Below are 13,254 nucleotides of genomic sequence, written 5' to 3' on the forward strand. Positions count from 1 at the left end.
CCATCAGGGAGCAGGATGGTCAATCCAGTCTCTGAAGGCATGGCTCAGAGGCAAGCATCAGTTCCTGCAACACCAAGGAAAGGAGTGAACTGGCAGCAGGCAGACAGCCTGTGTGGCAGAAAGAGCTGGCTGATGGACTTCTGGCATGCTGCTGTGTTGGGACCCTGCAGATTGACTCTTCCCATGTTATCTCTATTAACCAGGGTTGCACTGCTTTGTTGTTCTCAAATGGGCCTTGTGCTCTTGTGTGCAGGTGGTCAATGTGTCCTCTTTGTGACACTGTCTTGTCTTCTGTTCAGCTGGAATTTAGCACAGATATCCTGAAAGCATCTTAAAAGGATCATTTAGTGCTGTTTTCTTATCTGCTAACTTGGTAGGTGATGTTTCCTGTGCCACAGGCAGCAGTTTTACAGGGGGAGAAGGCTCCTTGTTACTTGGTTGCTGCTCCTTGACTCTGTGGGAGCTGGTGTTAAGAAAGCTTCCCCTTTGACTTCAAGGTGATTTTTCTCTCTGTATGCTTATTTTTTGGGGCATGAAAGAGTTGTGATGTTTAGCAACATTTCAGCTTTCCTTTCCTGCAGTGGTTGTGAGGTGTTTGCTTGCCTTCCTGTCTTGGCCAAAGAGTTATTGCACAGGAGCCTCTGATGCAAAACTCTTTCCTGATGGCTTGACATGAAAAGCTATCTTGAAAGTGGCTCCATGTACTGACTTTTGCTGTTTGTGCTTCTCTGGTGTAGATAAGTTGATCTAACTCATGCCTGTGCTGCTCCCATGCTTGGCTTCTCTTCTGCACCTATGGCTGGTAGTGCTTCTAGTTTTCCCCCTTGTCTTTCCACACTTGCCACTTTCCCTGTTGCATCTGGCTGGGAAACCAAGTGTCTGGGAGAAACATGCTCCTTGATCAGAAGGAGTAGAGAGAATGGTCTTTGTTGTTGCTTCAGCAGTCAGTTAAGCTGCACATTGTTGGTTTGTCCCTGAGACTGGTTGGGATTCTGTTCACTTACCTTGGAAAGGAGGAAAGGGAATGCTTACTGTCTCTCTGACCAGTATGGAAACATGGGGCTGAGGCATTTCTAACCAAAACACAGGTGAGGGTTTGGGAAAAATAAATGGTCAGCTAGGGTGACTACATTCATCTGAGGTTCATGGAAAAAAAGTAATATCTTCTTTCTCCCACTTCAGATCACAGACAGAACTGAGTCGCTGAACCGCTCAATACAGAAAAGGTATTTCTGGGGTTGACTTTTGGGTAAAGCAGGTAACTTCCTGCAAAAGGAGGATGCCAGCAGGTCCTGCTGTGGGGAAGGGCAGGAGTGACAGGCTACCTGTGGTCTTTGAAGTCCTGCCTTCTGCTTGAGGTGCTGGGGGAACACCTTAATCCTCTTCTCTCCTCTGCTCTCCAGTAACAGCATAAAGAAGACTCAGCCTCCCCTCCCTGTGTCAAAGATTGATGACAGACTGGAGCAGTACACACAGGCTATTGAGGTGGGCTGCTGCATTTGTTTCTGTCCCCACCTTCCAAGGAGTCCTCTTTGCTGGTGTTGCTCTCCCACTGTGCCTCTTAGCTTTACCATCTGAGAGATGACAACTAAATTGTCTCCTCTTGGATGTAAGTGCTGCTTGCTCCTGTATGTATCTCTCTTCACAGCATGAATTAGGTTTCTTTAGCTCCCATCCTTGTTTCCTTATGTTACTTGCTTCAAGGGTGGAAGCTCCTCACAGGAACTAGTAAGACTCTGCAAGTCTCCTTTCATAACCCCTCATCCCTGAGGACCTTCAGTTACAGGGGTTAAAATACTCCCAAAACAACACACCCTTTGATGGTGATTTGTCTCCATTTGTTTTCCAGACATCCACAAAGGCTCCAAAGCCTGTCCGGCAGCCTTCTCTTGACCTTCCCACCACAAGCATGATGGTAGCCAGCACAAAAACCTTCTGGGAGACTGGGGAAGTCACTGCTCAGTCTACTGTGAAGCCCTCTACTTGTAAGGTACGTCACTTAGAGGACTTGCCTTGCCTGGGTACAATGTGCATTGCCCCTGTTTTAGCCTGTTGGTGTGGCTTGTTTATGATGCCCACCAGCTCCAAAGAGATTCAATCTCTTCCATCAAGCTGCAAGGCCTTGTACCTTATAGATTCAGTTTGTCAGTGTTGGGGTCCCCAGTTGTTCCTTGGTGATGCAGCTGGGAAAGCCTCTCTGATGCTGGTTGATTGCTCTAATTTGAAATGGAAATAAAATCAGCTGATGGGGAGAATGCATCTGTCTTCTGCAGTGGCTTGGACTGAGCTCCAGTTGCTGAGCACAAAGTTGGAGTAGTACCAAGTTGATAAATCTTGTAAACTTGGAAAATGCATAGAGTATTATGTATTGCTTTCAATGATGTCACTTTCTGGTTGTTGTGAGGGAGGCTGATTCTGTAACACATTGGTTGAAAATCTGTGTATATGTGAGCAAAATTCCTTCCACTTAAAGAAACCTTGATGTTAACATATCATAAATAGTTAGCAAACTTGAGAAAATAAACATCTTGGAGCTGATTCAGTCTCTTGTTGAAGAGAGGAAAACAGGATATACTGGGAACAGGAAGAAGTTTCCAAGATCATGGGTTTTAGCTGCAGCTGTTATAGGTCAGATGATGTGATATAAATAAAAAAAGGAGGTCAGATGTGTGGATTTGAAATGGGTGTGTATAGAGGCACGTTCAGAAGCATTAGCAGTGAAGGGTAATGAGAACATTATCTTCTCAGGATATTGTGGCTGGAGACATCGTGGGTAAAAGAAGTCTTTGGGAACAGAAGGGCAATCCCAAACCTGAGAGCAATATCAAGGTGAGTTAATGTCTGTGAGTATGAGAGCACTTGCTCTGCTGAAAAAGAAAAGAGCACTTGAATGGATTGGAAATATTGAAGATGGTGATGTTCTACAGGGACAAGGGCTACCTGTATCTATCGATGGGTTTGCATACCTAAGAGCTTTTCCTACCAGTGAAATGCTATTGCTTCAGTCCTAGTGAAAAGAGGGGCAAAAGTAGTTTTATATCCAGTAATGCTCTAAGATCTCTTGAATAGCATGTTGTTCTCAGGCCATGAACTGGGAGTCTCAGCCTTTTAGGCTCCAGTGGAACTGCAAATGCGAGTTACTTTGCTCTTGTTGTGTTTTTAGTATTGTCACTAAACACAATATGCAAAACTAAGTGGAACTGAACCTAAGATGATATGAACACTTGCAGAGGGATCTGGGGTTTTGTGGGAATGTTTGTGGAAATGTCTTTTTAAAATGCAGCAAGTAGCAACTGCTTAAACTGTCCAGAATGGGAGAGGAAGATCAAAGTATCTTGTTAGTTCCTGGGCTGGAGCTGCCAGTGTCTGGGAAATCAAACCATCTCTTGCTGTGGGTAAAAGCAACTCTGGGTTGGGGGTCTGGGCTCTCATGTGAGTCCTTCCTCATGATGCCTGGCATTGCATCTTCTCTTCCCTGTTACACATCCTGTGCTTGCTGTGTTACCCTATGCTTACAGAAAGTGGTGATGAATCTGTGTAAAGAACTTGTGTGGAGGGGGCAAGAAGGGAGTACAGAGAAGACTGTCTCCAAGACTTCTGGGATTAAAAACAACTGTATCAAATACTCATATGTTTTCAGTTATTTGATCTTGACTGCCTATTTAATGGAGAAAAATGCTGACTTTGGCTCTTTCTTTCCTGTTCAGTCCATTCCTTCTGGCAAAAAGTATAAATTTGTTGCAACAGGCCATGGCCAGTACAAGAAAGTGTTGATAGATGATGCTGCGGAACAATAGTATGCCTGAAGAACTCATTAACCAGGTAGGTGGGATATGACCTTGCACTATGTAACAAACTCCTAGGCTGTTTTGGCAGGATGCTGGGGTTATTTCTGCCAGCAGCACTTTGGGTGAATTGGAAGGCGAACTGTATGGGAACAGCTGGAGCCTTGCTTCTGCGCCTGACTGTCTGAGGTGGAATTGGAGTGGGTACACAGTAGAGGTTTGTTTTTGTCTCTGACTTCCCAATGCTGCTAGGAAACGGGAAGCTGGATACCTGTGTTAGTTTAATTTTCAGGATAAGTCCCTTAGCTACTGCTGTTTGGGTGAAGATGTGTTTCCCTTTGCTAGTTCCAAGGAACAGTCTCTATCTGCTGTGTTTTCTTATGCTATCTTATGTTGAAAGGAGAAGTACGTAGTTGGAGGTCAGTCTATCTGAGCATGGGGGCTGAGGTACTTTGGAAATTCAAATGTTTCTTGGGTCTAATTCCCAAATTTACTGAATTAATCAGAGTGGAAACTTTTAATGGCTCCAGTAACCTCTCGGAACCAGTCTATAGCAGGTAGCAGGGAGGATGTGAACATCTGTTGTGCTGGGTAGACTAACAGACCAGAAAGGATTGTTCTCTGTTGTGCAGTGAGGGGAAAGGCAGAGCTGGGTTGCTATCTCTGTGCTCTCTTGAAATGGTCTTTGGATCTCATGGTCCTATTATGTTTATGCTCATAGATACCCTGGTGTTATCTCGAGTGGATGATAATGGGTTGCAGCAGTAAGGAGGAGTGGTGTAGAGGGAGGTGATAACTGGTTGGATCCAACTGGGCAGCATCTGGCACAGTGAGTGGAGAGGAAGTTGTTGAGGGTGAAAACAAGCTCGTTCTCTTTTTTCCTACTATAAAAAAGAAGCTTTATTTCATAGCCAAGCTTATAAATAGCTCTGTCTGCTACAAAACACCTTTTGTTTCTGAATTCTTCTGGGGCCTGTGTTACTTCCTTCCACTCTTAAGGAGATGGCTTCTGAGTGCAGCATATTGTTTTGTTTATTTAGGGTTTTCTTTTGCCTTGTAGTGCCCATTTAGAGCCGAAGCCCTTTTGAATGCTACTTTGAGATGAGCAGCAGTACAAACTCAAGGCTGTCCAAAGATACATTTTTTAGACCACAGAACTTGTATCCTCAGCTTACTTCTCTGCCTGTGACTTTCAGAAACATATTTTAAGGTCTTCTCTTTGATCAGTCTCTTCTTTTTCCTGAAGTCTGTTTCAGTGTACCAGGTAAGAGCCTACTGAGCTCAGTTCTTTGATAAACAGGTTTTGCTAGGTTGTCAGTGGGTTTTGTTTGCCCTACCTGAGCTTCTCTTAGCAGCTCAAATAAAAGTGCCTTTGGTTCTGGTGTTTGTCCAGCATCTTTTCTTGAAAGGCAGGGGCTGTCATAGGGTGTTTCTAGGATCCACTCAGTACTCCAAGCTGCTCTGGCACAACACTGTTGCACTATAGGTTTGTTCACAAGGAACTTGTATTTTTTGACTGTGAATAACAAAATGACTGTGATAGTTGAAAAGCTTGTCTTGTTTCTGTTCCTAGGTTTTTAGCTGGCTGTCTTGTATGCTGTGAGGATCATGCTCCCCAGCGCCTCTGAATCTCCACCCCCTGAACTATGTTCATCCTTTTCCATACTACTGGATTACTTTGTCATTACCATTTTGCTCCCAAATCCTTCTTGATCAAACTTGTGTTACTTTCTTAAAACCACCTTACCAGCTTTCTAGTTGCTTAAGCACAGGTACATTTTACCTCCTCTTTGTCCTTCCTGTGCAGACTGCAGAGCAAGAGGTTTTATCTGAGTGGCAGTTTGGGCTCTTAGCAACTGCCTGAGGCTGTTTGGCATGGAAAAGAACCAAACTCTGTGCCCATTAGCATCCCCCTTCCCTTGCTCAGCACAGCAGCTCAGAATGGGACATACTGCACTGACTTCCCATGCAGAGCCATTGGTGAAAATCTGTTACCTTCAGGGATCTGTCTTATCATTTGTGATACTCTCATGTCACGGTCGGTCTGTGCAGAACTTGCGATGCTTACTGTGTGTCTCTGTCCTTTGCTCTTGCGGTAAAAGGGCTAAACCATGCAGCCAGACCTACCTTCCTCTGCTTCCTTCCGTTTGGTGGAATTGCTCTCCCCAATGACATATTTACATCTTTCATTCCTGTGCAGTGGGGCTGAGTTGTGGATGCAGCCTGTTTGAAAGTCCAGCAGATGGAAAGCATACAAGCCTTAGGTGAGATTTGCTGGTTTGTTCTGGGTGGTTGTCCTTGATGCAGGACAAAAGCTGGATTTTAAAGCACAGTTGCTTCTTAAACCATCTTCTCTGGCAAGATTCACTTAGTCTACCAAATGTAACTGATGTTGGCTGTTCTGCCTCTTGCTAATACTATGGATCTTGTGTATCCTGGCTCTTGTGCATAGGCATCCATCCTCTGTGCTACAGTGAGGTGCCATTTATCACTCATCTTTATCTGTATTAGGTATTCCACGTTTTACACACCACTCTGTGTTGCTGTGTGGATCTTTTTCTATAGCCTTCTCTTGCAGCAACGTTAATTATCCTGCAGAGGCTTACCTGGCATCCACTTGGGATTACTGGTGTGTTTTCAACCTACCTCTTGTCAGCTTTTTTTTGGAAAACTGAGAGGATTGGAGAAATTCTCGTCAGATAATTGGGTCATTCTTCCTTCTCATTTTTTTTTCCTTTGCATAGGGAAGGGGTTACAAAATAGGGCAAGACTGGCAAAATGAAAACTTAAGGTTTGATGATAACTGAGCTGCTCTTAGAGCATTATTGCAAAACTGAAATACTCCTAAAAAGCAAAAGGCATTCTTTGTTTTGTTTCTGAGTCTCTTAGCAATTTGGCTTGGGGAAATTTTGGTCAGTTCTATATCCTCTGCACACAAAAAGAATATAAAGAGCTGTGTGTGGAATTTCCTATTTGGACCAAACATGGAAGTCCTATATTAGCTCTGTAGGAACACCCTAGCCTATGACAAAGTCCCTTGTGAAACAGAAATAGCTGATCTCTGATTTCGTGCTCATAAACCTGTTGGCAATGAAGTTGCACAGGGTGACTAATACTGAAAAGCACAGCTGTCTGTTGAATGGTTGGAGTTGGGAATTTTCCTTTAAATACTCACATTTTTCAGAACATCAGGGATGAGCAGGTATGCAAATACCATGATGTTCCTCTGGAAAATGAGACTACATGTAGTTAGCAGAACCCCTTAAACATGTTAAATACAGTGTTAGATACCTACATGCTGAAGCAGGCTCATGTTGGTTATCATGGAAACCATCAGGTCTATTTGAGAAAACATAGTAAAACATGTAACAGAACTTGATTGCTGAAATAAAGTCAGTCTTCTGTGCACTATGATTTAGTAGACTAACCTAGGAGGATGACAAATGGAGAGCAGGATATCTTATGCTGTCCCTTGTCCATGGGTGGAAGGATGAGTTTCCATTTTGTTCTCAGCAAATGGGCTAGGGCTGCACTTTCAGTGGAGAAGATGGAGATATGTACGATCTTTGAGTTTGGTTTCTAAGACTCCTTAGTGGAGATGTGGAGCAACCCAGGTCCCTTCATGTCTCATCTGCAACTGTTGTGGCTTCTAGGATATACCTTAATCTTAGATAAGTGCCAAAAAAAAAAATCTTAGATTCCGTTATTCTCCTCTAAACTGGTCTTTTTCTACCAGTAACTTGCCCTCTTCACTGTGTGCCTCCCCTCCCTTCCCTCTGTTACTGCATCCAGTACCACTTGTTGGCTCTTCTTAAAACAAATGCGTATCTGTTTTCTTGTGACATGTGGATGTGGTATGTTATACACTTAAGCTTACAAACATATGGAGAGTAACCTGTAAACCTGCAGCATGAGGTTACTGGCTTTGAGGGGTTTTATTTAATTTCCTTTTTTCTTAGACTTGGCTTTGATGGGCAGTAAACCTATTGGTGTTTTCTTTCTTGGTGCCCTGTAGGAAGAATCTCCAGAGGTGTGGAGCTGCCTGCCTTCAGTTGGCTGACCATCCTGAGGCTGTTCTGTTAAAGCTCTTGGTGTGCTCCTCAGCTGCTTTGGGTCTAAACCGGCTCACCTCAAAAACAGTGCTGATCTTTGTCATGGGTTTGGCAGCCAGTTCCTTCAGTTTCCGGGCATCAAAACGTGGCTTATGCAGAAGGATGGGTAAGCGGCGGGGAAGAAAGAAGCTTTCTTCCTTCCGCACCTTCTTCTCTTCTGCTTGCTGCTTTGTCTCTTTGTTCAGTGTCACTTGGTATAAAATAGCATCCCACATTCTCATGGCTCTTGATTTAAACAGCGTGCAGTCTTGGCTGGTGATTGCTTGAGCAGGGTCCTCTTTACTCCCTTCCTCCTGTTCCAGGTTTTCTGGCTTGTGCTCTGGGAAGTTGGGTGCTTCTGTCTGCACCATCAAGTGCTTCCTGAGGCGATGCCAGCCACTGGTACTGGTTCCAGGTGATCTTGCTGCTCCTACTGATGATGGTGCTGGCTCAGCTTTGAGGGGAAGGGTGGTGGGTAAGCTGGGGGTCAGCTGAGGTTGAATGATATGTTCTGCCTTGGTGTCTGTGGAGGTAGACTCAGTACCATCAGCTAGTGCTGGAGTTGCTGTTGCTGGTTGTGCTTGCCTCCAGGGAGCGCAGGATGTTGATGGTTTTAGGTCATCTCTGTCTTCCTTGGGTAATTCAGGAGCTGTCTCTGATCCAGATATTTTGGTGTCACTTCCCTGGGCTGTAGGCTTATTGGTGTGGCCATCAGAAATGCTGGGCTTCGGTGAAGGGGCCTTGATGGACTCCTCAGTAGGAAAAGGCTTGGAATCAGGATCAGTAGGATCAGGAGGTGCTGTGTCTGGAACAGGAAGGAGGGGAAGCTCCAGCAAGGGAGCTGTGGCCTTGCTGTCATCAAGTGAGGTGGGTATGTGCTCTGGAGGTGGTTCAGAGCAGCTTGTTTGAGGTGCCACGGAATAAGGCATTTTGTCTTCATGGTTGACAGTTCCTTGGGTCAGGTTTGATGTGGGAGTCTTAGCCCTGGGTGGCTTAACACTATGGAAATAAGTGTTCACCTTGGTGACATAGGTAACCTCTGGTGTCCTTTCTTTACTGGATGTACTGGAAGGAGGCTGAGGGAAAACAGATATTGAAGGTTCACATGGGAGGTGGGAACCCATGGCTTCAGGCTGCTGTGGAGTCTCGGGAGTTTCTGGTTTGTGTAGCAGGGGCATGGCCGAGGAGGTCGTGAGCATGACGTGTTCAGCAATGCGCCTCTGCTCAGTGACTTTTAGCGTGAAAGGCTTGCCCTTTCGGAAAGGGGAGGGGGCACGGTGGTTGATTGGCCTGATGGAGATGTGGGTTGGCAGGCTGGTGGAGTGGGGTGCTGTGGTTTCAGGGGTCTCTGCTGGGGGAGTGCTTTCATCGTACTCCTCTTGGTCAGGGCTGGCCTCATTCACGGGTGAGAGGCTGGATCGGAAGGACTTGGCTTGCTCTGAAGTGAAGATGGCGTTCTTCTTGGCTGCCTTTTTCAGCAGCCGCTGGAGCCGTAGATTGTCCTTCCCTGGCTTTGGTAGGGTGGGAGGGGGAGAAAGGTGGTGGTGGATGGGAGCAGGCTGGATGGAGGATGATACTGTTATCAGCATTGTCATTACCTGGAAAAAAACCAGTTTAAAGTAGGTGTGGGCTAGATTCTGAAGTATTTATACATACATCCTCTTCTTCCTCTCTCTCTAAAAGCTATGAGTATGGAATCAGTATTATGGGAGAAGAGCATCAGTCTTGGTTTCCTTACTCTCCTGACATAACCTTAGCCAGTCTTGAGGAGGGTGGGTGTGGAAAGGCAAGAAATGCACTGGGGGGAGGCTGTATTGCCAAATCTGGAGCCCTTCCTCTCCTGGCATTAGCACAAAATCCAGTAAGAGCTCCTTGGGACCCCAGATGTTCGTGTCTTGACAAGTCCTAATGGGATTTGGAAGGAAATGTCAAGGGAAACAAAGTGGGTCTGAAATCTTTTAAGCTTTGAAATGTCTCCAGAGGCACAAACCAGGAACATTTCATGGCTTTCCGATTTTTGGTTATTAGTACTCTGATACAATGTTATGTACAACAGACTGGCATAAACTACATGTGTCACTTGAGTCAAAGTCAACACTTGCCTTGATTTATTTCATCTGGCATGAAGACACCCCTATGAAATGCAGAGATTCTCAAAAAGCTGTGTTTGTCAGTGAGAAAGTGCTTTGTCACAGCACTGACTCTGACTGGTCTCTTTTTGCTGCATGAAGCACAGGCGCAACTTTTTCTTCCTGCACTCCATTCATGATAAACCCAAGTTTTCTCTTTCCTTTGGGGAGCTTTGCTACTGTCTTCCCTCTATAACTTATTCAGTGAAACAGAAGTGACTTATGGTCTGGGTCCAGTCCTATCTCCAGTTGCAGCCCTCTGGTTGACACTGGGCTGCTCCTATGGGTATGCATGGCTGCTTTTCCTGCTCTGTGTTGCTAGCTCACCATCTCACCTTTCTGCTGAGCTCTGGTCAGATTTCCTGAGATGGACTAAGGGTCTGTGTTTGGGATAGAAAGATAAGATTACTCTCAGTTCTCCCCTTTCTCCTCCTGAGCAAGCCTAGGGAGCACCAAACACTCAGCCTCTGACCTGCAATGACTCTTTGGCAGCCCCTAGAAAGAAATCTGACTCTGTCCTGGCTTGTGCTCAGCACTGAGTTGCTGAGTTTTGCTGTGAAGTGAAGCATAAATCTGAGCTCCTTAGTCCTTGGTGCTGGGTGCAACTGAACATCCTGAAACAAAAAAGAGGAGGCTGGGGTGATGTCAGGCTTGCCCAGAGGGGCTATTTATTGTATATGCTTTGCTTGGTTCCTGGTGTCTCTCAACCTGCTCTGGTTAGAAGGGATGTGTAGTGTGATACCTACTGTGTGGGAAAAGTCTCCTAAATCAAACTCTCCAAAGTGCAGAACAGCTATTTGTGCTTCAGTGCCTGGTGTCAGCTTTGGGTTTGCAGTGCTGCTGTCAGCACTGGGCTGGCAAGGTGATCTATACTGAGCAAGCAGGTGGTCTATCTGCCAAAACTGCTTGTGGATTGGGAGAGAAGGGTGACTCTTCAGGGGAATTAAAAAAAAGGACAGCTGCAAATAAAAGCACTGAAGAGGTGGCATGTAGAGCTCAAAAGCTTCAAGGTCAAGCCCTTACCATGGTGGATAAGCTGTCCTCCAGAGGAGAGGCTGTGGTGGGCAGGGTCTGTGCAGCATCTAGCAAGTAGTGCACTCAGTGCAGGAAGGATTGGAGCAAGTCCAGAGGAGAGCCACAAAAATGATCAGAGGGATGAAACACTTCTATGAGGACAGGCTGAGAGCTGGGGTTGTTCAGCCTGGAGAAGAGAAGGCTCGGGGGAGATCTTATTGTGGCCCTTTTAATACATGAAGGGGACTTAGAAGAAAGATAGGGACAGAGATTTTAGTAGGGTATGTATCAGTAGGACAGAGGGTTTTAAACTGACATGGTACATTAAGACTAGATATAATGAAGAAGCTTTTTTTATGAGGAGGGTGGTGAAACACTGGAACAGGTTTTCCAGAGAGGTGGTGGGTACCCTATCCCTAGAAACATTGAAGGTCAGGTTGGATGGGAGTCTGAGCAGCCTGATCTAGTTTGAAGATATCCCTGTTCATTGTGTGGGTGTTGGATTAGATGACATTTAAAGGTCCCTTTCAACTAAAGGTCCCATTCAAACTATTCTATGACTTATTTTGGCTGCAGGCATGAGAAACCTTCTGCAGTTTTGGCGAGGGGGCTTGAAGGGGATTTGTGCCATATGGGGTTGACAACTGTTGGGCATTCCCAGTGTCTTATCAACTTTATGCCTTAGGCACAAGGCTGGCATTAGGATTTGTTCTGTTCCAAGAGCTATTCTTAGAAGCAAGTATTCACTCTCCCCCAAAAAGGCTGACACCCCATTCCTTCATCATATACCTGCTCTCTTCCCCAACCTCATGGGTGTTTTAGATTCTTCTGGATCAGAAGAATCTAAAATGTCTGTTGGAGGAGTTGGTAATTGCTTGTGGGGGTTTTTTTGTGCCTATATTTTTATCTGCTGAAGGGTGAGCAAATATATGCATCTGATGGTAGGTTTTATTGTGGAATGATTTAATCTGCTCCTGTTTAATGTGATCCCATGGACAGCCTGTACTACAAGATGACTTATGGTTCAGCAGCACTGGTAAACCAGATTTATAAGATTGACTTGCTTCAGGCTTGTGTTGGGAATACTGAAGAGGCAGGAAAGTGAACTTCTCAACTACTGATCAGCTCTTTGAGTGTTTTGTCTGTCCCACAGACCCCAGAAAAATGCAGCTTCCCACACGAGTCAGAGAAGAATTTTTGCCTGGGATTTGCTGCAAACTGCCAGATTCTACAGAGGAGGGCGTGGGGGTTCTAGGAGTAGGAATCCTACATACAGTGTGCATGCACAAGGAAGATTTTTCTTCTGTTCCTAATGTTAGAGGCTGCTTTGTGCTATAGAACTTCAAGATTTGTTCTCTTACAGTAGTCCATGGTCTTAAAAATCACTCTTGCTACTGTCTCAGCATCCCAACCGACTTGAAATCTGTTGTACTGTGGGTCTTGAGACCTTGTGGTGTGTTGTAACTTCCATGGCATGTGACTGTATTGGAGTCTGTGTGCTTGACTAGTGAGGCAGAGAGATGCTAAGTGACAGCAAAAGGAAATCAGCTGTTAATTTATTTGCCTTCCCTGTCATGCTTGGCTTTGTTTGAGTCTCCTTCAGAGCTTTGTGTGCTTAGGATTTGGGTCTTCCCCTTGCCACATAATGAATCAAAAGCAAAGGGATGCTCAGGCTTGCTTTGTTGCTAGTGGAAAGGTCGGAGCTAAAAGCTCAGGGACAACAGAGGAAGTATTGCCTGAGAAACTTGCGTGGGTTTGTGATAAGCTGGAAGGAAATGAAGCTAGAAGTGAAGAGGCTTTTAAAGGGTTAAGTTTCCCTGCTGCTGGTTGAGTGCCTGTGGGTGGATATGTGGTCACCTGTGTTTGGACCCCACCTGTTCTTCTGACTGCTTCATCTGCAATCAGCCCCAAATCATGATTAGTGGGAGAGTGTCAGCATGCAAGAATCATTTATCAACTGACTGGAAACTCATTTGTGTGCTGGAGTTCCTTGGCTGCACCAGCTGTCATGCATGGAGCAGATGGAGAGCTGCAGGAACCCAACACCACTGCAGATGGTCCCAAACAGAGCTGTGGCAGCTGGGGACTGTACGAACACACTGTAGTGGCTTTCTTGGGCTTGAGAGGAAACCTGCTAATCTACTTTTTGGGGCAGGTGATGGCTTGGCAAGAGTGCAGCTGTGACCTCTGTTGGGTGTGCAGCCCTTGGCATCTGCTCTACCATGAGCATGGACA

At 45.5% G+C, this 13,254-nt stretch overlaps 1 protein-coding gene across 2 annotated transcripts in view; it reads left to right on the top strand.

Annotated features, from left to right (window-relative positions):
* Nucleotides 1–13,254, top strand: part of LSP1 (lymphocyte specific protein 1) — a 50,137-nt gene that overhangs the window by 35,276 nt on the left and 1,607 nt on the right. For both annotated transcript variants that reach the window (XM_071558802.1, XM_071558803.1), the window contains exons 6-10: nt 1,183–1,226; nt 1,404–1,485; nt 1,850–1,990; nt 2,749–2,829; nt 3,708–3,822. In XM_071558802.1, the coding sequence (XP_071414903.1) occupies nt 1,183–1,226; nt 1,404–1,485; nt 1,850–1,990; nt 2,749–2,829; nt 3,708–3,797 (438 nt within the window). In that variant the 3' untranslated portion in view covers nt 3,798–3,822. The remainder of the gene's footprint in view (nt 1–1,182; nt 1,227–1,403; nt 1,486–1,849; nt 1,991–2,748; nt 2,830–3,707; nt 3,823–13,254) is intronic.

This window comes from Pithys albifrons, chromosome 6 (assembly GCF_047495875.1).
Source record: "Pithys albifrons albifrons isolate INPA30051 chromosome 6, PitAlb_v1, whole genome shotgun sequence".
Lineage (NCBI taxonomy): Eukaryota > Metazoa > Chordata > Aves > Passeriformes > Thamnophilidae > Pithys > Pithys albifrons.